This window comes from Pleurodeles waltl, chromosome 9 (assembly GCF_031143425.1).
Source record: "Pleurodeles waltl isolate 20211129_DDA chromosome 9, aPleWal1.hap1.20221129, whole genome shotgun sequence".
Classification (NCBI taxonomy): domain Eukaryota; kingdom Metazoa; phylum Chordata; class Amphibia; order Caudata; family Salamandridae; genus Pleurodeles; species Pleurodeles waltl.
The window spans coordinates 1,011,732,213-1,011,758,367 of NC_090448.1; the positions used below are offsets into that span (position 1 = coordinate 1,011,732,213).

Genomic DNA, 26,155 nt, shown 5'->3' on the forward strand with positions numbered 1-26,155 from the left:
TTTTGATCCAATAGGCTGTTGTCTCCTGGGGCCGTATTAAATTAAAACTCTACCTTAATGTTAGACCCACATGATTTAAGGAAATAAACAGGGATAGGAGGGATCCCCTTCAATGCTCCAACGTGGTTAGGTTTGCTTCTTAAGGGGTTCATTAGGACAAATCCTAGTGGAAATTAGATTCAATTTTTTTTGCCATCATTTTAAAAGGCAGCAGTTTTCAGCAAATAGCACAGGAGCACAAGCTAAACTTCGGGGTTTCAGTAATAAACTAAGCCTCGCCCTGATAATGTAGAGAGGGGAGACCTTTCTGGCACCAGAGAGGCACCTTCCTACAGAACAACAGTGCAGGCAGGGGGGCCTAGAGAGAAGGAAAATGTGTGACCTCGTTTGTTGCTACCAACCCAAAGATAAACAGGGGTTGGGTAATATTGCCCAGCACAAGCAAAGCAGTGTATTTGGGTGTATTTGAAAGCAAACAACAGCGTGCTTAGAGTGAGGCGGGGTAGGGCAGGGGGATGAAGTGGACGGAAGCTGCACCAGCATCTAAGCCGGTCGCTTCTGCATCTATTCAATCCCCGACCCTGCACGACAGGAGCCTAATCCCAGAGCTCATTCCTGCCAAGCATATAAGTTTGCTAGGAGACCCAGGGGTTTACCCACTTTGGCTGTGTTCCCCGAGGCCAATGTACCACTATGCCGCCCTGCTTCACTGCAAGTCCAGCAAGGTGCCCTGCTCGCCGCTCACAGCTGCTGTGCCTGCTGCAAGCCTGCTCAGCTCCACCTCCACGAACAACGAAGGGGGGATACCATTATGGTGAACGTCTGCATAAAAAGGATTTTTATGCTATTTTATCTGACAAGTTACTTGTACTATACCACACAATAACAATTTACAGGCAGCCAAAGATTTGTTGGGAGGTAAATTATGTATAATAAAGTCAGAGATTCTCTGGCCTAGGTAGAAACGAGAATCTTTAGGAACAGAGTTTGAACCGTGCAAGAAGTCATGATAGTCTTAACAGAGAAGCCAGGCAGAGACCTTATGACGAGTAATTATCAATGACTCTCACTTATAAATCTGGATTATAAAAAGTATTTGCCAAAACATTATCCAGAAGAATAGAGATGATGCTCCTGTCCTTAACATTGATCTGTTAGAATGTTGCGGGTAGTAGAGGTTCTGAAAAGCTACGGCTCATCTGTAACCTAATTAATATTGCTGAAAAAGTGAACTAGGAGTCATTGTTTGCAGCTTTTGATGCCGACAAGGTCCTTCATTCAGTGGTGTGACCTTTAAGTAGAGGCCGTTAAGGTGGCTTGGACTTAAAGATGATTACAGTAACTTAGTATAGATTCTCTACGGATCTCCTTAATTGTGTGCTTTTGCTAACGGTGTATGTCACCTCATTTAGAATTGGAACATGGTATTAAACAAGGGTGTGTACCATTGTGTATGGGATGTGAAAAGGCATAATACACCATTATGCATAGCTCTGTCAACTTATCAAATGGGCAGTTATTGTCAATACCTATATTTTGTTTACATACTTGGCCCATGTTACAGAGCACTATGGAGTATGTGGCTTGGATAGGATACTAAAAAAGTTTGGAATCCATAAAGAATGTGGAAAAGAAAGGGAGATGAGCAACTTTAGCAAACTGCAGGAATGTGCATAGTCATAAGTAAATATTGAAAGGATGAGACATTTAGAGTGATTGTATTAATTTTCAAGTTTAAACAAATTATGTTCTTGCTGCTACGCTAGAGATTATCAAGTCCTATGAGAGTAAATCAGGGTACAAATTAAACATCGGTATGTGTGAGCAGCTTCCATTTTCTGATCCAGTGACAAATTACACCACTTGAGATATAGTCTGGAATGGAGAATGTTAACAAGAGGGCGGCAATTACATATACCAGTTAGTCAGAGTCACTTGGAGGAGATAATACTAAAAGCCTGTATATTTCTTGTCTGGATTTACTTTCCTGTGCAACTAAAAGTTTAGTATCAAAACTAAGAGCTTCTAAAGTTTCCCAGTTGTTGAAATTGAATGTTTCAGGCCGGATTCAACTTTTCACGGCTGAAGTAGCAAGTTTCGGATTGTGAGGAACATTAAGTCTGCCATTTCAGCGGTAATCAGTTCAAATTTAGAGATGACAGCCAACCCAATTGTCATCTATTTACCATCAAAGGAACAGCGGTCACAATGGGTCCTTTCAAGACATAGAAAGTTTGCTGGAGGGCTGCCATCAGTTGTGATGGAACTTCACCAAAAATGTAGTTTTTTAATCTTTCAGAATCAAACCCAACGCATGAGTTTGTTTCTGAAAAACAAAAAGCATATTTTTCTGTCCTGCAAAGTCATGCTCTTCCTGGCGGTGAGGGACAGAAACACCCCACATGTTCCAATGGAGTGGGCGGTGTGAGGGCTTTACCCTGACTGCCTGTACTTAGTCATGCTGCCGATCTAAGTTTCCACCGACAGAACCAATAGGCGCTTTGATATATCTTTGGTCTACAAGTTTGAGCTAGTGTCACACATGTGGCTTACATTTCCTAAAACTCAGCTGGGACATCGCTTCCTGTGATGGAAAAAAGTAGGTAATATGGCTGAAGTATTGATGCCTATGGTGATGAGTCAATTTGCGAAAAGAGGATCACTCCATGCATGCTAAGTGCAATGCACAGCAATGACATTTTTTTTTAAAGAGGGCACAAAGTGGCTATAGAATGATACAATCTGTCATTTCCGTACCACCTGCTCATTTGACTTCAAACAGCAATATATTGACCTTTACTGGTTCTAAAGCACCACTACAGAGCAAAATGCAAAAGAGCGTAGGGCTAGTAAAGAAGGGTAATATAAAAGGATTAACACTGCTAACTGGGCAAAAAAAGACTGGGCAGATCTGCTGCTCCTTATCTGCTGCTAGAGGAGAAGAGCAGGATCAGGATATTTCTGAGATCTCCTTTACAAATATGTCCTATATGATAGAAGATGTGTGCTTAACAAAGCATTCATAGCTACTTTGAAAGATGGGCTTACTTGTCCAATCAAGGCACACAACAGTGCAAGCTACTTACTGACAAGGTATGGCAGTGATACATAGTTAAAAGGCATCATCTAGTGGTCCCTTCTACAAAACGTGATGGCAGAAGCACACAGTTCCCTTTCAGACAGAGGTCCATGACACCCAGGATACGACACAGAGAAATGTTTCTTGATTTAACTGGAAGTATGATACTGGTGTACTTGCTACTGGAACACATAACCACTACTAATGTCATTGATACTGCTACTACCTTCACTGGTACTGCTACTATTGGCACTGTTGCTGCTACAACTGCTGGCTTTGGTTCTCCTACTAACAGCATTGTTGCTACTGGTTCTGCTAATGAAGGCACTGATATATTAAATACTTCTGCTACTACCTTCACTACCATTACTAATTTCACTACTCATACTGCTACTATTTGTACTGACAGCTGAATACCGTGCAACTGCAAACAAAATACTGGCCTCATCCTTCCCCATCTCTCATGGGAAAAGCCAACATGTGCTCTAGTAGCTTTGACCATCCGAATAGCCTTACTTAGATGGGTCTGTGTGGTACCCGGTGCACTACATGAGCACTGAATCTTGACAATCTCACGTAGATTCTCATAAAATGTACCACCTACATATCTATGTGAAATACCAACATCCTCTGCATTCTCCAGAACTGCAGACCGGCTTTACAACATCGGACTAAGATTACCAACTTGACTGCAAACCTGGTCCTCTAATTTATGTTTCTGGCAGAAACATGTCTTAATGATAGCTCTTAAGCTGTCCTAGACTTTCTTCTTCTCCCCAACTATGGTTATATATGCCTCCACAGAGAAGGCAAAATGAGCATTGGAGTGACTGGGATCCACAATCTATTCCCTGAAAATGGTAGGAACAGAAACTCGCCCAACCTTCCACTGCCTCAATATAGACATGAGGGCCTCAAATGAAAAGCTCATTAAATTCAATAACAATACAATTTGGCTGAAAGCTGTATTGACTTTGTCAAGACACAAATCAATGGCAATGACACAAAGATCTGCTCCTCTGACCCCACTAATGTTGAATGGTCTATCTAGTTATCTTTAAAATGTCCTTCTCCAAATCTATAACAAACTGTCAACCTAAGTGCCAAAAACCCAATCAGAGGCAGTAATAACATCAATCCTGACACTCTTGACTCTTGCTTGGCCCTCAGACTCCTTCACCCAGTACATACCAGGAGAAAAACTCTACAACTAATTTCTTCGACAACACACTTACTGCAATGGTGGATGAAGTAGCCCACCTAGAAGAGAAGCTGGCCTGGGATCAAGAACACTCATTCACAATACAGTAAAGATCTTAATGAAAAAGGACAGCACATAAGAATCATTGAACACTCCGTGTCACAATCCCTCTGGCCAAATCTTGCACCCCGCGTGCAGCTCTAGATGTGCATACAAAAATGAAGCCTGAATGCAATTCCGTACTTATTAGGTCCTGGGTTCCTGGTGTTAAAAATAGACCCAAAAAGCCCTCAGAAGTTGTGAAAGCAACATCCACCCCTACGGGCTCACATGATTATACCTGAGCATGACAAACAGAGTGAAGAATTGGCCCACTTCTTCCATACCAAGATAACTTTTGAGGCCTCTATTCTCATGACTCCAGTCCCAACAGTATCATAACCAACAAAACACAACAACTGAGCTACCTTCAGGGACATCTCTCAGCCTGAGCTCCATAACTTTATCTCCAAACTCAAACCTTCTAAATACTTTCTTAGTTCCCTACCTGTGTACCTGGCTAAAGAAATAAGTAACGCTCTCATACTTGAATGGGTCAGCTTCATTAACTTGTCTCCATGCCAGGGTTCTCTTTCCAACTAGGGCAAGTAGTGTCCTATCTCACGACTTCCCTTTCTAGTAAACTCCTTCAAAGCTGTGTCAATGACCAGCTTAACCAGTTTAAAAAAGAAAACAATTTGTTGAATGAGTTCCAATCTGGTTCCAGGCCTAATCGAAGTATGGACCTACCAATAACCAAAGATGCACTAAGAACGCTGAACAACTGTGAGTCATGTCTCCTCATTCTTCTCGATTTCTTGGCAGACTTTGACACCCTACGTTTAGAAGGATCGGTAGTGAATTGCTGCACATCTCACCTAGAGAATCCCTCTCACCTACTGAAGATTAAGCATGCTTCATTAGCGGTTCCCCAGGGCGCCCCACAAGGATCTTTGCTAACCAGCTAGGTGTGCTCCTAAAGGACTCTGGCCTGTCAGCCTCATTAATTTGTCTCTGATGACATCCAGCCCTACTTAAAAGCTTCTTCCTCTACTGGTATATCCTATTTGGCCAAAACACTTGACAAAATGAAGTCCTGGATGACTCAAGCTCAATCTTCATAAAACGGTTGCTTCTCTTTTCGCCAGTGTCTCCTTCTTTGCCCATCTATTTTCGACTAATAGTCTTGACTTCTCTCCCTCGATTACCAACACCACCAAATCTCTTGGCTCCACAGCAGACTGCACTTCATTGGCCACGTCAGTCTTGCTCCCAAAAATGCCAACTAACAACTTACACCCATTTGTAGGATCAAATGATTCCTTCCTGAAAACGACCTTCAAAGCGTCATCCAAGCCACTGTGCTTCCTAGACTTAAAAAAAGGGAACACCATTCTTCCCAGCATTCCTAAAATTCACAAAGCCACAATCAAAGTCCTTCTGAATGCTGCTGCTTGCCTGGCCACAAGATCTGGTGGCTGCAACTAAATCTACCCTATCCTGTCAACTCTTGGCTGGCTCCCTAAAGAAGGCAGATCCTTGTACAAAACTACCTGTTTTGTTTATAGATACTGACCATTCCTATTACTTGGGCAACAAACTTAAGCTCTGCAGTCGCACTCTTCAAGAAGAGAGTCAGTGCTCCAAAGTTGTAGTCTCTGCTTTCAAGAAAATGCATACTGTGACACAATCCTTCTCCTGCTGAGTGCCTTAAAATTTGGAACTCACTTCCTCCCAACATCTGGACCATACTCTCACACCCAGCTTTCAAGAAACAACCCAAAGACTTTCTCAGTATCAAAATGTTGAATGTTTCCGCTTAACAGCCAAGTGACATTTATGAATTGTAGCATCATTGACTATTGCTGGGATTCCCTGGCATATCCCCACTTGGTCTACAAATCCTTTTTAACATGCAACCCTTCTGAGCTTCAGCTCATCATGGTCTCTCCCCTTTGGAATGCTACTCTTACCCTATTTTTGCAGTTTTTATCTTTCTGATTTCTCTCTGAATACGTTTTTGATATTGTTTTAAAGCACTCTAATGCTCTTGGGCCTTGTATGCACTATATAAAAATCTGAATAAATAAATGTAAAAATATTAGCAGTTTGCTGCAGTTTAAACAGTTTGGGCTAGTAATTAACCCACCAGATTGCAGATCCACTTTCATTCCAATTAGCAGTTTGCAGATTTATTTGCCCAACTCCTATCAGCACCTTTCAGCAGCGTGAAATATGCTACCACATGAACACTTATATACGTTTTGATTTGTCTGCTCTGATCAGAAGTCTCTGTCCCTAAGCTGTTATTAAGAAAACATAGTGATTCACATCACAATGTTATTTTACAAATGTATCCACAAAAGTAAAGGGAAACATTTAAGCAAACCCTCTCAAAATCCAGTCGCCTTTCTCGACGACTCCTCACTAATGGCAGTGCATAAATGTTATGTCTACAGAAAAGGATGGTGAAGTCTGGAACTTGAAACGTATCTTGATTTTATGAGGAAAAAAACACAAAAGTTTCAAACTCGAAGAGTCCTGTAATGGGTGTGGTGGTTACAAAGCAGGTTATCATCTCTACTACCTGATGATTTGTTCTCAAGTTGTCAATTTGCTTTTTAAACACAGTCGTCCAAAAATCCTTGCAAACAAACTTCATTATATCCAACTCATCCTTGAACCTTGCAGTGTCCTTTGTAAATCTGAAAATGAAATAATTGAATATGTCACAGTGTAATCTTTAATACAGAACACTCAAGTACTAAATATATGAATAATTTACAAAAGCACCACTGATGAAAGAAAAGATAGGCTCAATAACAATCATGCTTGCGATATTCGAAACATCCAGAGCTAAGGTGGGCAATGTACCTTTCTATCAGACCCTGTCCCACTCTGAAGCCCATATTTTCCAGTTTAGTGATGCATCTTCCATTTTCCTAGAAGATAAAAAAGTATGGATTGATGGTGATTCGTTTGCTTCAGTTCAGTAAATGTATACAGTACACTTAATGCAAAGGATAATAATATGTCAGCAGTGTTGGTTGCCCATGTATGTGAGTGCCACTGAACTGAAAAAAAAGCCCATGCAAAGGGCACCCTTGAAGACAGAAAATGTGTTTTAGCAAATACCTACCAGACCAAATTGTAGTTTGCACGCATATAGATTCTTTTTTGCATAAAACAATACGTCAAATATGTGCATGTTAAATCTTTGGCATATCAGTGGGCAGATAAACAAATGGCAGCAACTGAAAAATGTCCCCAAAATAAGGTTTTCTGATGATATCCAACCCTGATCAGTTTACAGAAGTAAAACCACAAGAACTGATAAAAAAGACCCCATAACGAAATGCATACTGTCTCTTCTACAAAACACTGACGGACATACTTTTACGTTAGATATAGAAGGAAGCTAATCCTTGTATCAGTTGCAAAAATGCCCCCATTCTGTCAAAACATTAATCATATTTCACAAGCTACCCAAGTCCAGTGTCTAGTATGAAGCATCTGTAAAGGTTTTGTGAAAAACAGGACTACATGGTCAACTCAAAGTATGAACCTTTCTGATGCAGTAGTACTAAAAAGAGACAGTGCTCAAGGATAGTAAAGCTTAGATGCAACCATTAGGTTTTTACGTCTCGCATAGACACTGTATGCTCCGTCTCTCCAAGACATTTGGTTTGCAATTAGTAGGTTTAGAGCCCGCCCATAGCTTATCATTGGATAGCTTCAGCATTGCTCACATTTGCTTTGTTCCAATTTGTCTCAGCAAGCCTGCGTCATGTCCTCTTTTTGTGCTTGGCCCTGCCTACAGAGTGGACCAACTCCTAGTGTCCTTTCACTGCTCCCGTCTTAGGAAACTTTTTTCTTTATGTTCAAGCACTCCATATGAGTGCTTGTGTTTTCAGGCCCTTTCCCATATTTTGATTCTTTTCACTCCCACCCACTCACATCCGTGACATCTCCCCTCTAACTCGTACAATACCTGCTTCATCCCGCTCCTCTATCCGCACTCATGTCAGTTTCTTCTCTTACCCCCCCAAACCTTTGTCGGTTTCTTCTACTCCTCCAACACCCTCCAAGTAGGAAGTCCTACTACCTTGACCATGTCGCTCCCAAGCAAACACCCCGTTCGTTCTTGTTGATCTATATGTATTACTATTCCCACACTGCATATATAAAACAAGAACAGGTTTTATTCCCAAAGTAAAACGTACACTATAAACTTCTGGGTTAGTCTACTCACAGTCCTCCTATTTGCAGGTAAGGCTACGCAGTGCACCTACAGCGGCGGCTACTTCATTTTTTCAGCAAATCGCAAATCCGAATGTAGGATGGTGTCCCTGACACCATCTGTGATTCGCAAGGGCTTCGCAAATGCTCACCTAGTGAATAATCATGAGGTGGGTCGCAATTTGCGACCCCCTTGCGAATAGCGGCCCTCACAGGGATGGTGGCCTGCTGGAGACAGCAGACCACCATGTCTGTGACTGCTTCCTTAAAGGAAAACGAGATGCATTACAAAAACGAAAAATACAACGTTTTCGTTTCATTTTTTCAGAGCAGGCAGTGGTCTGCAGGACCACTGCTTGCTCTGAAAAAATGTTTACAGTGACATTCACAGTGGGGAAGGGGTCCCATGGGGAACCCTTCCCTTTTGCGAAAGTGTTAGCACCCATTTGAAATGGGTGCAAACTGCGATTGGTTTGCGCCCGCGTTCGCGGTCACAAAACAATCCTACATTGCACTGCGAGTCGCAATTAGGAAGGGAACAACCCTTCCTAATTGCGAGTGGCAAACCCGTTTTGCGATTCGGTAACCAGGTTACTGAATCGCAAAACTGGGTTTGTGCATCGCAGTGTGCTTTTTGCATGTCGCAAACAGCAAAAGTCGCTGTTTGCGACATGCAAAAAGCTACCTACATATGGGTCTTGGTCCCTAATTAGGTCTGGTGTTAACAAAGACATTTTGTTTTTATTAAACTTCTTTTCTCTCTCTTTCGGCTGGCTTTACTGTGAGTGATTGCATTCTGCTCTTCCACAAGGAGCATATTGGCACACAAAGTAGTTTTGTTCAGTGTCAGGAACTACAGTGGCAATCAGTGACGTAACGAAACTGAAGGGTGCCCCTTTGCAAAGAACATGGAGGAGCCCCCTCTCCAGACTCACTCAGGGCAGGTGCTGTGCTGAAGGGGCCCCCTGGAGGGCGGCTGCAGGGCCTTTGTTAAACCACTGGTGGCAACGTGTGCTTTTAGAGTTCAAAAACTTTGGGGGGGGGGGGGGGGGGGGTTTGCCAGTGTTTGTTACAATGTTGAGGGCCTGGTAGCTCCCACAACAATAAAGTGTTACAAAAGCCATGTCAAAACAAGACACGCATTGATGAAACTAAAAAAACTTATAAAAATATGTCAGACCAGTTGGCTTTGTCAGTGTTTGTTTATTTTCATGCTTCCCATATTCGTGTTGAAAATGGTTACACTGATTTTCCATTAGAAATATTTTTGGGAAATACTAGCATGCATCAACACATTTTACTAAATTACACTTCATTTGCATCTAATCAGAGAGCATTCTGGGAGCATTATACATAGCCTCATAGCCTAAACTTTTCAAACATGTGTATACACGGTTTTGTTTTTTTTGTACTGGAACCAACGTCAGTAGTAAAGTGTGACCTTAAAACATATATTTACAGCACTCACCCTAATAATGAAGGCTTTCAATTAATGAACCATAAATACAAGTTCGAACAGCATTATTTTTTGGAAACACATTACCTCCACTGCAGAGAGTTCCACTCTCTGTAAACAGGCAGCCAAAGGGTTTGTGCTGCAGAGGGTTGGGCCTACTTGTCCCAAGGACAAAGTAAACATAAAAACTTGTTGCCCTTGACCCCAAACAAGATGCCCCGGGGCGTCGGGCGATAGGAATTCCACATCCCTGAAAATGCTAACTCGCCAGCATATTAAGACTCAAAGGAGCGGTCAATGTCAGAAATCTAGGGGTTGGCTCAAGTGGTTACCCCAATGAATGCAGACAAGATTGTGTGATAGAGTGGCAGTCCTAACTCGACTTCACAAAGATAGACCTGTGCTGGGAGCGGAGGGTGGGTGGCAGCATTTCAGGTGACTGTGTATTCGCCTATGTCACATGCTCCTTACACATGCCAGGATGAATTTGAAGCAGCAGTTACATTGTTCATGGGTGGGCCTATGTTTTGGCTTCCGTCCAGAGCAAAAACTGTTTGATGGCTATAGCAGGCCACTATAAAGCTTTGAGAAGAAGTTGCAGTGGGTGGCTAACAGATGAGTTGTTGAAACCCATATACTGTTTGGTTCATATAGGTATGTGTGTGTATATATATATATATATATACATACATATATATATACATACACATACACACACACACACAACTCAAATACTGTAAGGTGCACATTGCATGCCTGCAAGAAGCTCACCTTGTTAAAAACAAGCTGGAGAAATTTAGGAAACAATGGAGAGGTAATTTGATAGAATTAGTGCACTCGGGGTGTGGCCAGGCGCCGGCTAAGATGGCAGACATGTAGCAGAGCTCTGCACTGAAGCGAGCTAAACCCCCAAATATCCTGCCATCAATCCACATGATCTGGTTGGAATGGGTGCCCGACGGCTCTGGAGACGGAGGAGAGGTGATTCGAGGGGCCGAGTGGTGCTGTTAGGGACAGGAGGCAGCGTGCAGCCGAAGGAGGCCCGGCACTGATCGGGGAACCAGTTGCAGTGATAGAGGACGGGGCGCCTGGCCAGGGCCCCTGGAAGTGAGTCTGGTCGGCCACGGGAACTGGGAGAGACCGTGGCGGTGATTTTCTGGCTCGCGAAGGAATCCCCCTCCCCTCTGTTTTTGGATTGGGTAGTGGCTGCTGGTGCCGGCCGGGTGAGCAGAACGGGCCAGACGGCTGGCAGGAGGACCGCTTCCTGAGACGGGGTCTTGAGGTCTGTGAAGGGGGACGGGGAGTCGCGACCCAGACCAGACAGTGGTCTGCACCCCCACCCTCCCTGCGTTCAGCACTTTTTTTGGAGCAGATCTTGTGGCGTGGGTGCCTCCGCCACCCCTCCCCCGGAGGATGGGTCTGAGGTGGCCCGCAGTGGCGGCAGAGAGACCACTCGGTGGAGGGTGGTGTGACCCGCCGCCTGCGCCTGGACTGTGATTCGCGCAGGACCTGTGGCCTGGTGGGGCCCGGGTGACCTGCTAGAGGGGGCACATCTAGTATGGTGAGGACCAAAGGCCAGCTTCTGCAGCAAACAAGATGGACAACTACACAATGCCAAGACAGCTGGGAGATCCTGGGGTCGTGGGAGGTGACATGGGGGGGAAAGGGGGTGGGGGGGGCAGAACCCCAGCCCGTGCGCAAGATTATGGCAGCGGTCAAAGACCTGAAGGGTGGTGGTAGTGGACGTGGGCCTTCTCTGGGCCGACCTTCAAAAAGTCTACAAGAAGGTCTCAACAGCGGAGACAGATATAACCAGTCTATATCCAAGGCACTGGAGGAGCAAGTGCAGTTTCTCACAGCGGAATATGGGCACATGGCGGCGCGCCTAGAGGACCAGGAGGGATGGGCGCGGAGAAACAATATCAGCGTCGTAGGGGTATCGGAGGGAGCAGAGGGTCCGAAAGTCGAGCTTTTTGTGGAAACCCTGATTACTGGGTCCATTATTGCACCCATCTCATTTTAGTGATTGTGATGCTATCCTCCAGGCTGCCACCTCAAGGGGGGACCTACAATTCGAGAATGCCACTGTTCGCTTCTTCCCAGACTTTACACTACAGGTCCAACGGCAGCGCCAAAGTTTTGGGGGAAGTCAAAAAAGCTCTACGGGACCGTGAACGTAAGTATATGATGCTCTTCCTGGTGCGGCTGAGGGTCATTGCAGATGGTAAGACCTGGCACATTGCCGCGCCGGAGGAGGCCTAGGAGGGGCTTAAGGGGTCAAAAGCTACGGGCTGCCCGGATCTTCGGAAGGCGAGAGGAGGGCCCAGTGGAAGGAGGAAGACGGCCTCGCAGACGGGGCAACAGAAGCTGGGACCGGGACAGACAGACGTGCCTGCAGCATAGTGATGGAGGGGTTGGCGACATGGCTGGTGCCTGCCGTGGCTCAACAGGAGACACAACAGACGATGCATAGTATGGTGCGATGGGGGATTACTTTGAATTGACTGTTTATATACCGTATGGTGGAGGTCATGCTTGGTTACGCTGGTCCACCCATGTTTTGGACAATAGGCGCTCTGTTGTTTGGGGGGTGCAGTTTAAAGCCTGCTATGCAGGGCTGCGGTGCGGGGGAGTTTTCTTAGGGGAATGTTATTTTGTAGTTTATGGTTGCACCTTGTTCTTAAGCCACTGCATGATACTGCAACACTATGGGACATTGTTTGGGGATGGGACACACACACACACAGGACTACAGAATCGAGGTACACTTAATGGCAGGTTCGAGAGCACGTTCTCTTAGGGCCATGACATGTAATGTTAATGGGCTTGGGAGTCGGATTAAACGGACCACAGTCCTCCAGTTTCTGCGCAGAAATAGCCCTGATCTTGTTTTATTGCAGGTAACACACCTAAAAGGAAAGTAATACAGGGCGTTGACAGGTTTGGGTGCCAATTGATTGCTCATGCGGGTTACATAGCGGGATCCCGGGGTGTGGGTATTCTTCTTAAAAAAAATCAATACCATTCATCCGAACACGCACCTGGTGGGATGCGCTGGGACGATATGTTGCAGTCTCGGGGGTTTGGGAGGGGCACAATCTTAACAATTGTCTGTCTACGCTCCACTGCGGCTTCAGGGGTCCACCCTGGCGGACCTAGGTGCACTGTTACGCGACTTCCTGACGGGGCTCCTGGTTCTGGGTGGGATATGAACCTGGTGGTTGATCCAGGACTCAATAGAGTCACACATGCATGAACGCCTGATGTTTCCACTATGCTGAAGTCCTTTCTGGACTCCCTCGGTCTGGTGGATGTGTGGAGGGAACATAATCCAGGACTGAGGCAGTTCACCTTCTCCTCGGCCCCCCATGGTGGCTCGGTGAGGCTGGATCATTTATTCACGGCCTGGATCCATTTGGATAGGTTCCAGGAGGCTATGCACTATCCGAGAGGGATATCCGACCATTCCCCTGTTGGGAGTCAAAGTGCTGGGCTCCTAACGGGCATACTCACAGCTGAATCCATGTTATCTGAGAGATAAACCCTTTGCTGACAGGGTAAGGGAGGGGGCGGATCAATACTTTGAGGAGAACTTGGGTTCAGTAGACTCTGCGGCCATTTTGTGGGAAGCCTTTAAAACAGCCCTGAGGGGTCAAGTACAGGCCATGATTGGGGGAAAAGAGGAAGGCACAACATTTGCAGGTCACGGAATTGGAGCTAGAAATCGTAGCTCTAGAAGCCAGCTGTCAGGCAGAGGGAGGGGCTATCGCACCAGTTGCGACTCAAACGATATGAGCTGCGTGCTCTGGCCGAGCAACATGTCAGCGCCTATGCTTTGGCGTCTCAGCGCCGGCTGTATGATGTGGGGGACAAAGCCAACAGACTATTGGTGTGGCTAGATAAGCGCAACCAGGAGCGCCCTTGGGTCAGGATGATACTGACCGAGGAAAGAGCCATGTGTGAATCCAGCGAATCCATAACGGAGGCATTTGCTGCCTATTACGAGGAGGTTCATGCCTTGGTGTCTCAGATGACAGAGGAGGACTGCTCGGACCTCCTGTGGGATATCCAGTTGCCGGTGCCCTCGGAGTCGGAGAGAGGGGACCTTGAAGCTGAGCTTATGGAGGAGGAGGTCGTGGATGTGCTGCGGGGGCTTCAATCGGGCAAGGCGGCGGGGCCCAATGGACTCCCGGTAGAATTGTTTAAGTGCATGGGTGGTAAAGTGACAAAGCATATGTTGGCCATGTTCCGGGAGTCGCGGGACGTGGGACGGCTGCCGCTGGATCAAAGGACCGCGACGGTTGTGGTGGTCCAAAAGAAAGGTAGACCCCCAGAGAGATGCGCCTCCTACAGGCCCATCTCCCTATTAAATACTGAGGTTAGGGTCCTGGCAAGGGTCTTGGCGACTAGTCTGAGCGTAATCATTACTAAACTGGTGCATCCAGACTAAACAGCCTTCGTGCCATCCAAGTCTACGTGTCTGAACTTGCGGAGACTGTACGGTGTCTTACATATGACGGAAGGTCAGAACAGGGAGCAGGCAGCGCTTTTGTCCCTAGATGCCCGAATGGCCTTCGGCAGTGTGGAATGGCCCTATATCTTCGCTGTCCTCAAAACATTTGGGGTTGGCCCATGATTTTTGTCATGGATCAGATTGCTGTACTGGGATCCAGTGGCTCAGGTGAGGGCCAATACTGTGTTGTCAAGGCCCTTCTCCCTCCACAGGGGCTCCCGGCAGAGGTGACCCCTTTCTCCCATCCGGTTTGCCCTGGGAGTGTTTTTTGAGGGAAAATCTTCAACCCCAGCTTGACAGATTTCACAGGGATGTGGCCCACAGGAGGACATTGCTCTTTCCACTGGTGGGCAGGGCTGCACTCTTCAAAATTACGACACTGCCCCGCCTCCTATGTGTTTTCCAGAACACTCCATATGAGATAATGACAGAGGTGTTCCGGAGTCTAGACAAAAGAGGCTACTATTATGGGACGGCGGCTGCTCTTGTGTGGCACGGTCAAAATTGAAGCTTGACGTGTATGAGGGTGGGTTGGCCATTCCAGATCTCCTTTGATATTATTGGGCGACTCATCTGGTCAATATTAATGATTGGGCATTCACGGAATGGGAGGGCACATCCTTTCAGGAGGACAGACAAGATGCGGGGGTGGAATATGAGCCCGCCTCTATTTCCGTGGGAGTTCGCGGTAGCTTCCGGCTCACACCGCGATGGTGGTGAAGGCCTGGCATGACGCCACCCATTATCTGGGCTTGGGCTCCACCCTGACAGCGCGGAACCCCTCTGGTGTAGTGATTTGTTGAAGGATTTGAGGACCGTGGGTGGATTCCACAAATGGTCACTGGTGGGGGTTGATCACCTGAGAGATGTCTGGAGGGGTCAGGCACTTGTGACGTTCGAGGTCCTGCAGCAGGAATGCGATATGGCAGGAACAGAGTGGTTCAGGTACCGCAGCTGTGGCATGCTTTGAGTCAATATATTTCGAAACACGAGCAGTTGCCAAAGGCAAATCCTCTGGAGGACAGACTCCTGATGGAGCCCCTAGAGTCGAAGGCCATATCCTTGCTTTACAGGAAACTACTAAATAACTCGCCAGATCAGATAACTGACCTAAGGCTAAAATGGGAGTCGGATTTGGGTACACTCTCCGACGAGGACTGGGGAGCGGCGAGACAGGGTCTCAGGGTGGTGGCGATCAAGGCACGGTTTAGACTGATCCAGCTTTGGATTCTTCACAGGGCATACTATTCCAAGGTAGTGATGCATGGGATTGGTCGGACTCAGAGTGTGCAGTGCTTGTGGCGATGCAGGTTGGAGGGCACCTTCTATCATATTTTATGAACATGCCCCAGGCAGCAGACTTATTGGCCCTGTTGTACCAGGGGAGGCGGCTCTGGTCCTTGGAAGAGCGGTCCCACTAGATCCTGAGCTGTTGTTCTTCAATATAGTTGGAGAGGAACACTGGACGAAGCAGCAGGCAACATGGTTGGCAATAGCAGCTGTAGTCGCTAAGAGTAATATAGTGTGGATGTGGGGGCACGGAGATCAGACCTCGACTGGAGCCGCGGTGCGGAAAAAGTAATCTATGGCAGCTGGGGGTGCCCGCGGGAAATGGAAGAAAATTTGGGATGGGTGAGGGCCTAAAGGGGAAGGGATTGATCCTTCTGCCTGCTCTGTTCTGCGGAAGGTGTGCAGATAGTGTTCTGCGAAATGCTGTGTACTAAATGGGGGATGTCTGCCTATGATGTTAATTTGATATTGCACGATTTTGTACTCCCACTCTGAGAGGTTGACAAATGATGGGTTCTCAATGGTCGTATGTTACATGATGCAATGGCAGTTTCGTTTTTTAATAAAAAGAATTAAAAAAATAAAAAAATAGCACACACTGCATTCTTAAGAGGTGCACTAATATGGATTGCCCCTGGCACACCATACACTATAACCACCACACACAAACATATAAGGGATGTATATGTTACTAGAGGGCCAATTAGGTAGGAATGCCCTCAGATTAGCTGCCATATATGCACCTAATAAAAATTAAATGCAGTTCTAAACCCTAGGCCGGCTGTGCTATACAATGTGTGCTATGTTTTGGGGTCAGAGACTATAATGCTGTTCTAGATATTGAGAAAGACAGACAGGGCATTCTGCTGCAAGGGGCACCCTGTAGGATAGTGACCAAGGTTTTCACAATGGACACATAACTGTCAATTTCAGTATGAATAAAGAGAGGTGTACCCGGGTAACAGTGAGCACTCATTCCACTCACCAGTACATGGGACATGTACAAGGCTTGATATATTTCTATTGAGAATGGGAAAAATGCTGGGTATGAACAGGAACAGAGTTGAATCACAACCTCTTGCTGTTACGGTCTGAATGGGGGACACAGCAGTGTGGCACACCAACATAGATCTTGCAGACAAAATCACTAACCCATACCTCTTTTAGGGCTGTGACTGGAGCGCATGCAGACAATGACATTAAATACAATCAAGAAAATGTGATGACACAGCAAAGGAATGGGTTGCAATCAAGGTGAACATTAGAGGTGTATGTCTGAAAACCTATACAGTGTTAATATTTCCTTAAGCATGCAAATATATGCTATGGATGCAGAACAGAGTTCTCGAGTTAAGGGTAGTACCCGACAGCTCCTTGGCAAACACAATGACAGAAGTCAATGAGAGAAGCCTTCTCTGTGGTGCTACCAAAGGCTGGGTGAGACCCTTTGGACACAAAACCTTATAGGCTGTTGTCTCACCTAAACATGGAATACAAGACTTTGGATTAAATACATTTCCAACAGATTAGTCCAAATGATCTAGATCTGGTACACCAGAATGGGTTTATACCCGAATGGCACACACATATAAACCAAATAAAGGCTGTTCTGTGTGCTACATAAGGCCCATGAACAGCTCTGTGCCTCAGCCATAGGGTTCTTGTATACAGAAAAGGCCGTTAATACTCTTAATCTTTGCTTACTACGTTAAGGAAAGTGGGGATTGGTGAATATTTGATTAAACCAATAAAACTATTATACACCAGGTTGAATGCCACAGTCTGCACCGGACAAACCTTCTCACATAGCTGGGTCATACGAAGGGAAACTCGGTAGGGTTGCACGCTTCCCCCGAAGCTGTTTGGGCGACGGAGCCTTTAGCATGTATGCAGTGGGAACAAGCGGATGATTGGGGAGTGCGGTTATTAAGTGCAAAATATATAATTTCCTGTATGCTGATAACACATTACTATGCTTAAGGGCTCTGGAACGTGATCTCCCCTCCCCAGGTAATGCTCATACTGAAATTGTTCCTGGAGTTGTTTGGTCTCAAGATTAATTGGGACAAATCTTTTGTTTTTCCCCTGAAGCAGGAATTAATTATGTCCCCCTTAATTGAGAACCACACACATTCAAGTGTGTTAGAGGTCCAAATGTATCATGATACAGACCTCCTTCAGGCGGGGACAAGGCTGGAAACAAAAAAAGACAGCTTCCTAATCACCACTATGTTGTGCTGCTAACCTCAAAATGTTAATTCTACCTTTGTGCAGCACTTCCCATAATCCTTAAAGAAGCCTTCTTTGTAGAGTTGAATGGTATTCTGTCAGACTTGATCTGAGGTAAGAACAGAAAAAAAAATGATTGGGAAGTCTATGATGCCCCTGAAGGAAGGCAGCAATAGTGCACCCCTTCTTGAGCCATACTACTTGACATCACAGCTGATATGGCAGATGTGTTGTTTGAGATGTGAGAAAGATCATGAGAGAAAGATCATGAGAGACGTGACATACAGCCTCCCCTTGGTGCAGCATTGTTAGCTGGGGCCTTAAAAGGTACAATAAAAACTGAATATTTTGCACTGCAGGGCGCTTGGATTAGCTAGTTTCCGCTGGTCCCAATATACACACATTTAGGGATGTGATATCATTGGTCTCGGTATAGACATATAATTAGGGATGTAAGAATGTATGCATCAGAGATAGTTATGTGGTATATGGCCAAATTTACACCTACTTATGATGTAGGATAAAGGCCGTGAGAGGATGTGGGCGTCAGGGTACTAAATCTAAACACAAATGGGATGCTCTGAGACAATTCAAACCAAAAGTGCAACAGCAGCATGACAGCATATGTCTCATAATGCTTTGAGGAGAGTTGCTAGATGAACTTGGGGAATGGAGGACACCGAGCCCAACATCCTGCATGGATGCACTACAAATAATGTTATCTAGCTGGATATGCGGTAACCAGTTTACATACTCCTACAGCACTCGCATTCAACACAGACTTGTCACAAATGAAATTGAATTGGGAGCAAACATTTGATAAGGAAATCCGGAAAGGGTCTGGGCTAGAATGTTGAAATACATCAGAGCTGTCACTAGAAATTCCCACTTTAAATGTACATAACTTAATTACCACTACCAGGTGTTTTTATCACCTTCCAAATGGTCCAAACTGTACCCAGTTGTCTGGGTATATATCTGTCAAAGATGTCAGCAGGAGAAAGCAGATATACAACGTGTGGTATGGGAGTGAAAACAGACAATTCTGAGAGAAGTTATTCGAAAATATAAAGGAAGTCTTCCTCAAAAGAATAGACCCCAACCCTTTAAGTTGCCTACTGCTCCAAATGAAACATCCAAAACTGTTAAAACAAGAATGCAGATTTGCAGACATGGCATTAGTGGTTTTTAAACGAACTAAAGCTATGGGTGGGAAAGCTCATAAGACACCTGATGTCGAAACATGGCTGACTGGCCTAAAAAAGAATGGGATGCTGCAGAACTGACTGTACTGCTCATACAAAAGAACAACAGTGAGAAGAGTAAGGCAACAGATGGATTGAGCACAGTCCTGTTATCCATAAGGGCTAACATGGACAATAGATCCCCTTACCATGTCCAGGGTTATTAGCACCAAATGATAAATGTAAATTAAGGTACCTCTCTGAGGGCAAGTAAGTGGGCAGGATGGAGAGAGGTTGATTGATAGAGGGCAGAGAAGTAGTCTGGGAAGAAATACAATACAATCTGTATGTGCTTTACTAGGAGACACTCTATAGGAAGCAGGAGGCACTCCTTGACAGAGTACAGTTTCCGACTCTGCCTCAGGGTACGGCTGGGGAACTAGGGGGTTTGATTACTGCTCTGGAACTACGTCAAGTGATCAAGGAGATGGCCAAGGGTAAAACTCCGGGGTCCGATGGCCTTCTGTCTGAATTCTATACTACATAAATGGATGTACTGACTCCAAAGCTGGAATTCCTATATGCTACCTCATTAGAAAGGGGTAGTCTACCGGAATCCACTAGGAATGCACTGGTGCTTCCACTCCCTAAGACTACACGTGCAGAGGCACCTGCCTCAGCATTTCATCCATTATCTATGATAAACATTGACTTCAAAATACTCAGCAAGGTTTTGGCAAATGGAATTCTTTCCTAACAAATACTCATAGACAAAGTTCAGAACGGGTTTATCCTGGGTACAACACCTCCCTTAACCTCTGCAGACTTTTCCACATTCTGCACCACCCTGACGCGCGGTCCCAGGCTGAGGCCACAATGATGTTTGTTGATCTTGAGAAAGCGTTTTATTCTATTCACTGGGACTTCTTGCCTAGGATTATGCAGTGAGTGAACCTAGGGGAGGACGGGATAAGGTGGGTGACGCTGCTGTACACTGAGCCAACTGCTAGGGTGCAAACTGGGGTTACGGTCTCCCTGTATATGCAGTCAACAGAGGGACTAGGCAGGGTTGCCCATTATCACCTTTATTATTTACGTTTGCCATAGAACAATTGGCAGCCTGGTTCTGAAAAGATTGTGCAGAAACTGGACTACTATTGGAAGGACACTGCAATACTATTGTATTGTATGCGGATGACCTCCTCCTGTACTTGGAGAATGGTAGGACTGGTGTGAACAACCCCATTTAGAGACTAGAGGAATTTAAGAGAGTATTTGGCTTGTGGCTGAATCGAGTGAAGACCTGCCTATTCCACTGGACTAAGGATGGCCAGCACTCGCAGCACCTACTGATGGGAACCCTCCTTTAGATATTTCAGCGTCCAGATTTACCATACCATTGAAGGTGTGTCCGAAACGAACTTGAGAAGAGCGTATCACTCTTTTAAGAGCAATTTTCTTTTCTAAAGGTCACTAAAATTATACCTGATGGTTTGCATAGCAATTACTAAAATGGTGGTGTTTACCCCACCTCCTCTACTTTTTAGCAAATATACCGATTAACATCCCAGTTGTCTGGTTTCGTCAGGTGGATGCATTTCTCAGAGACCTCATATGGGATGGGAGCAGACAGAGTGTTGCTCGCAATTTTGAGACACCCTTCAGAAGAGTTAGGTCTAGAAGTCTGTGATGAGTTATATTATTTAGCGGCGCAACTGCAGTGGATTGCCAGGTGGCTTGGAGATGCCCACCGGGGTTGTTAGATCAGATAGGCTTGTCCCCTTACCAGGGCTTATTATTGCCACAGTTACTGAGGCCAGATGTACCAATTTCCCATCCAACTATATTGCTGAAAGTGGCCTTAAATACATAAAAGAGAAGTCAGGTGAGGGCTCAAAGACCAGTAGTGTATGCATCTGGACTACATTTAGTAGGCCTCCCACATACGGAACGGATTACTTATTTTACAGCGACCAGGCTTTCGAGCTGGTGGCCACTGGTTTGGTGATGGTCGGCGACTGTTTCAAGAGGGAGGGCTCAGCCCCCTGGGGGGATCTCATGGACACTTACGGCCTGCCTGGTGATCAGTTTCTGACCTATGAGGCCGTGGTGCGATCCTATGCAGACCTATGGCACTGTGGTCAGAAGGAACCCCCACACATGCTATACTTCTGCTACTTCTCTCATTGGGCTCGTCTAGGAGGTTGATTACCTGGTTCTACAAAGTGCTGAGTGAGATGGGGCATACACCCTTAATGTTAAGAACTACATGGGAAGGGGTCTTGGGAAAAGAGATATCTTATAGAGACTGGAGCGGGATGATGGCATACCCAAGAGTCTCTCGCGTAACACCAGGCTTAAATATATTCAATTCAACTTCCTACAAATGACCTACTTGATGCCGGAATGGACTATGGGTAATATATATCAGAGGGGTGCCCAAGATGTGGAATGTTAGATGCAGACTTCACATGACATGGGGATGTGCTCCCTTGCAGCTTTTTGGAGGACGGTCATTATTAAAATACACCTCACACTCAGACACCCCCTCCCACACACCATTGACGTTTGCTTGGTGAGTGACTTCCCCAAACCAAGGAAGTGCAAGGTTGGGTCCCGGTTCATAGGTCTAGCACTGGTTTTGGCAAAGATGCGCATTACAATTACCTGGAAATCGGCCAGATGCCCAAGTTTTGATGAATGGGAAGAAGATATTACGAAGTAGGTGGGAGCAGAAGAGCGAGAACTTAAGAAAAGAAGACAGCAACTAGATCAGAAGGCGCTCTATAGCACACCTCTGGACAGAGATAATGAAAGCATGGCTGCAACCAAAAGTAGATACTGAATCCGACGACAGGGTGGGCACCAACTATATGTACACACCACGGAAGGTAGACCAGACGTAGAGGAGATGTGTAAAGGGAGCAACGGAAGGAAGGCTTGGAAGTAGTGGAAGAGGCTCATGATAGCCCGCCTTGCCTACAAAGCTAGGGATGCCATATCCCCCCCATTAGGACCCCGGCCCAACTGAAGCATGCCTCATTCGGAGATTGAGGTTTCCAATTATTATGTATTAGCCTAACTGAAAATGCAACTTCCCCACAATCCGGCATACCATCTATTACCGGAGTCGCCGTAGTTAAACTTAAGTTTCCTTTTTCCTTCCCCCTTTTTTTTCTCTAGGGTTTCCAATTGTCCACCTTGGACTCGGCTACAAATACACAGTGCCCTATGCCCAAGCGGTCATACTGGGGTAGCAATAAGCATGTGCAGCAGTGTGTATGGTAGAGTGGCACCCCCCTAAATTGTGGGGGGGGGGGCTCTTAGAGCACAGGCCGCCTTGGCCCAAGCCCTGCGCACTTGTCGTGCGTTGGCTTACCGGCAACACTTCCGCCCCCTTGGCTGGCGAGGCGGGAGGGTGGAAATGCATGATCCTGGAGTCATGCGGGCCGCGTCATTTCCGGGTCCGCCTGCTGGCGCCGCATCCGTTGGGGAGGTACATAAGTGTCCCCCAGAGAAGGCCTCAGCCTTTTTAGTGGATGAGGAGGTGGTGACTGGGGCCTGGAGCAGCATAACACACCCTCCCATCCCCTGGTTGTAGGTTAGAGTTTGGAGGGAGAGGAGATACTACAGTCACCTTAAGCAACAGAGGGGTCACAAAGGCAGGGACCCCAGGAAAACACCGAAGGTAGGCTCCTGCAGTTCTGAACCAACTGGCGGGATAACACATCAGCTTGGGGGTTAGGGAGCCCAGATCGCTGGGGTGGGCACGGGGCTCCCGCTCCTGGCCACCCTGTTACACCCCATAGCAGATTGGTGTTTTTGGGGAGGGGGCGGAACTTTAGCACAAGGGACAGTGAAGTGTGGGGAACCACCCCCCCCCCCCAGGGATACAGGTGAGGTACAGTTCACCTGGGTGGTCCAACGGAAGTTCGGAAGCAGATGGATCCATTAGATGCCTGAGTGCTTGCAAGATTAATGACTTGATTGATTGAAATGTTACAAATGTATTGATGTCATTTTAATTGAAATTAACTGTGTGTTTTTAATCCCAACGTTGTAAATAAATTCCTTCCAATGCAAAACAGACAGTCTTTGTCGGTTGCGTGTGGCGGGTGTTGGGGCGGGAGCCGCCTGGTAGCATCTGGACTCTATAATACAAGGTGGCCTTGGAACTACAAGCAAAATATACTTCATACAAGTGTGTACAGATCGGGGAACTCAAATAGTCAGACTCCATTATAACCGATAAACATACTATGTTCAAATGGCATAAGGAGTCGATGACGTTTCGACCTATAGTGACTTAAGCACCATCATCAGCATTAATGGATTAATACAGAAGCAAGAGCAGGAAATATGCAAATCATAAAAATTAGATTAATATAAAAAGGAGGGCTGAAATTCCAGAAGAGTTAATGGATATACAGTCCTGCCAAGCGCCACTCATCAGGCGCTTGACTAACGCAAATTTAGTAATTTACCTGCATCCCCGCACTTGCCAGAATTGTCGCGCATATTTAAGTCTTTTGTACGAGGACCGGCTGATTGATCAAGACACTTAAGAGTGGTTGCAGGCGGGTGCTGGCTCACCAAGGGTTAACAATCCAGTGCTGAACCTGACTAGCATTTAGCTGCTGCCTGGAAGGCTCAGAGAGGTGGTTGCCATGGTTACAAACTGGGGGTGTGGCTTGCACATGGAAACCTCTCAAAAGCTAAAGCAAGACCAAGGGGAAGAACCTGGCTGGCTAGGAAATGCATATAGGAAAAAACTTTTAATTTGTGTATTTGTTTGTGACAAGCACATTTGGAGACAGTGAATGGATTAGGTCCTTGCTGCCAGGCATGGCTGTGCAGCTACAAAGTCTATCCTCTCACCCCAACAATCACTGCCAGTTCTGCTTAATGATATATAACACTGGGGCACTCTATAAAGCTCTGTTGACAAAGTATTACCAAAGAGATAGTCCATATATTTGTGTGTTTTGGTATTTTGAGTAGACATTAGAATGAGGCTGGTAATTTATTTAATTTACTTTAGAAAGCATTGCTTTTTCCCATGCCTCGCTTAAGGCTGCTTTCACTTTTTGTTTCTCCCAGGCCTTGCTACTATACACTATGCGAAATGGTGATCTCAGCAGAGACCATAACCTGACATGCTTTGTGACGCAAGTGTGCTCCTGCCCTCCAAGGTGTACTAATAAGGGACTGTCTTTACTCAAAACTGTCAGCAGGTCCTGAATACTTATTGTAGCCCTGCACGCATGGTGTCAGCAACATGTACAAATTGGGTCTCTGATGAGTCCATGTCTTCTTGTCTTATCTGTCGTATCAGACTTCTTAAGTGAGTTCTGGCTTTGTAGTCAACTGTACAGAAAACAGTTCAGGTAAACTACAAGTCCCAGAATGCAACTGTATATTAGAAAAGAAATGTCATAACTGGCTGAAAATCTCATACAATATAGGGCTAATTTTGGAAAGCTGTTCTCCTGTCTTTGCATGACTTGGTGCTACTTTATAGCCACCAGCCAGACAGTCAGCTACTGGCAACTGAAGTGATTCCTGCATGTCCTATTTGTGGGTTCAATCATGCTAACAGTAGAAAACAAATTTTAAATTAGTATGATGCATTTTGTCTGCAGGGCCAAATGTTGGTTAATATATTTTAAGTAAATATTAAAATGAGTGTATGTTACATTATTTGATTTCAAGGACTTTGAATGTAAATACGTGTTTATTTTAGAGAAAGGACTTAGTTAAGTGAACCTGTGTAACTAGTTCCGGAGCATTGTGCAGTTTCAGGGCTATATCTAAAGCACAATATTTCATTTTAAGTAGCAATACCTGAAATTTACCTCATTGCGTGGACGTCACACTGCCCGGGATAAGGCGTCACACATAAGGTACAGAAACATCACACATCCGCACTCTAAAACAGTGGTTCTCAGCTTGGGGTACGCAGCCCCCCCAGGGATCTGTGACAATTCCAGGGGGGCCATGGGCCTGGGCCCGCAGGAAGGCACTTCTCCAGCTGGGGCCTCGGACAGAAAAGTGTGTGCTTTTATATTTATTACTTCCTTCGTGCAGCAGTTTTAAAGGTACTGCAAAGCCATGTTCGGGCAAAAATAAAACTGTCAAGATAACTCTGGTGATTGATGCACCTGCTGGAGAGAGATTGGGATTTTGTCAAGCCAACGCTATTCACTGTGTTATGTTCTGAATCCTGAGCTTTTGCTTCTCCAGACCAAGCAATCTTAGAAAATGCCTACCAGACATGTGAATCCTACACCTTGCAGTCCCTGTAAAGTGCTTCAACACCCTACACTGGTATGAGAGGTGCTATAAAATAATTAATTGCATGTTACAGAGAAGTTATAGAGAGGAGAGAGGACCTTATGGTTTTAATTCCTTTTCCCACCACATATTTATGTGAAAAAGTTCTTAGATCGTATGTACCTAAAAAACATAAAAACAGAAATCGCTTAGGAAATGTAGACTCTGACCTAAGGATTCAACTTTCCTAAATAATTCCAAACATTGAAAAGTTAGTCGCCAAGATGCAGTACCAACCTTCCCATTAAAATGTTTCAATTTTTGTATATTTTTTCAATATGAAATAATCGTATCTTTAGTAACTCGAGTATTTGTTTGTTGTGTATTTTTTGCGAAATAAATTAATGTTTGAAATTTAAACTGTACAAATTACTTGAGGTCCCCAGCTTCCAGTAATGAATCATTGGGAGTCCGCCAGAATCAAAAGGTTGGGAACCACTGCCCTAAAAAATGGAAATGTCACACAGAACGAAACCTTAAACAAACTTACTCCACAACCTGGCCTTCGAGTGGGTAGTGTTTCATAACAATACAGTAATGAGCTCTTGAAGAATTCTGGAACATCTAAAAAAGAGGGTTAGTTATTGGATCC

General features: G+C 45.5%; 1 protein-coding gene across 1 annotated transcript in view; it reads right to left on the bottom strand.

Annotated features, from left to right (window-relative positions):
- Nucleotides 1-26,155, bottom strand: part of TRAPPC6B (trafficking protein particle complex subunit 6B) — a 60,341-nt gene that overhangs the window by 29,224 nt on the left and 4,962 nt on the right. The window contains exons 2-3 of the mRNA XM_069208612.1: nt 7,194-7,261; nt 6,907-7,024 (exon numbers count right to left, since the gene is read on the bottom strand). Of these exons, the coding sequence (XP_069064713.1) occupies nt 6,907-7,024; nt 7,194-7,261 (186 nt within the window). The remainder of the gene's footprint in view (nt 1-6,906; nt 7,025-7,193; nt 7,262-26,155) is intronic.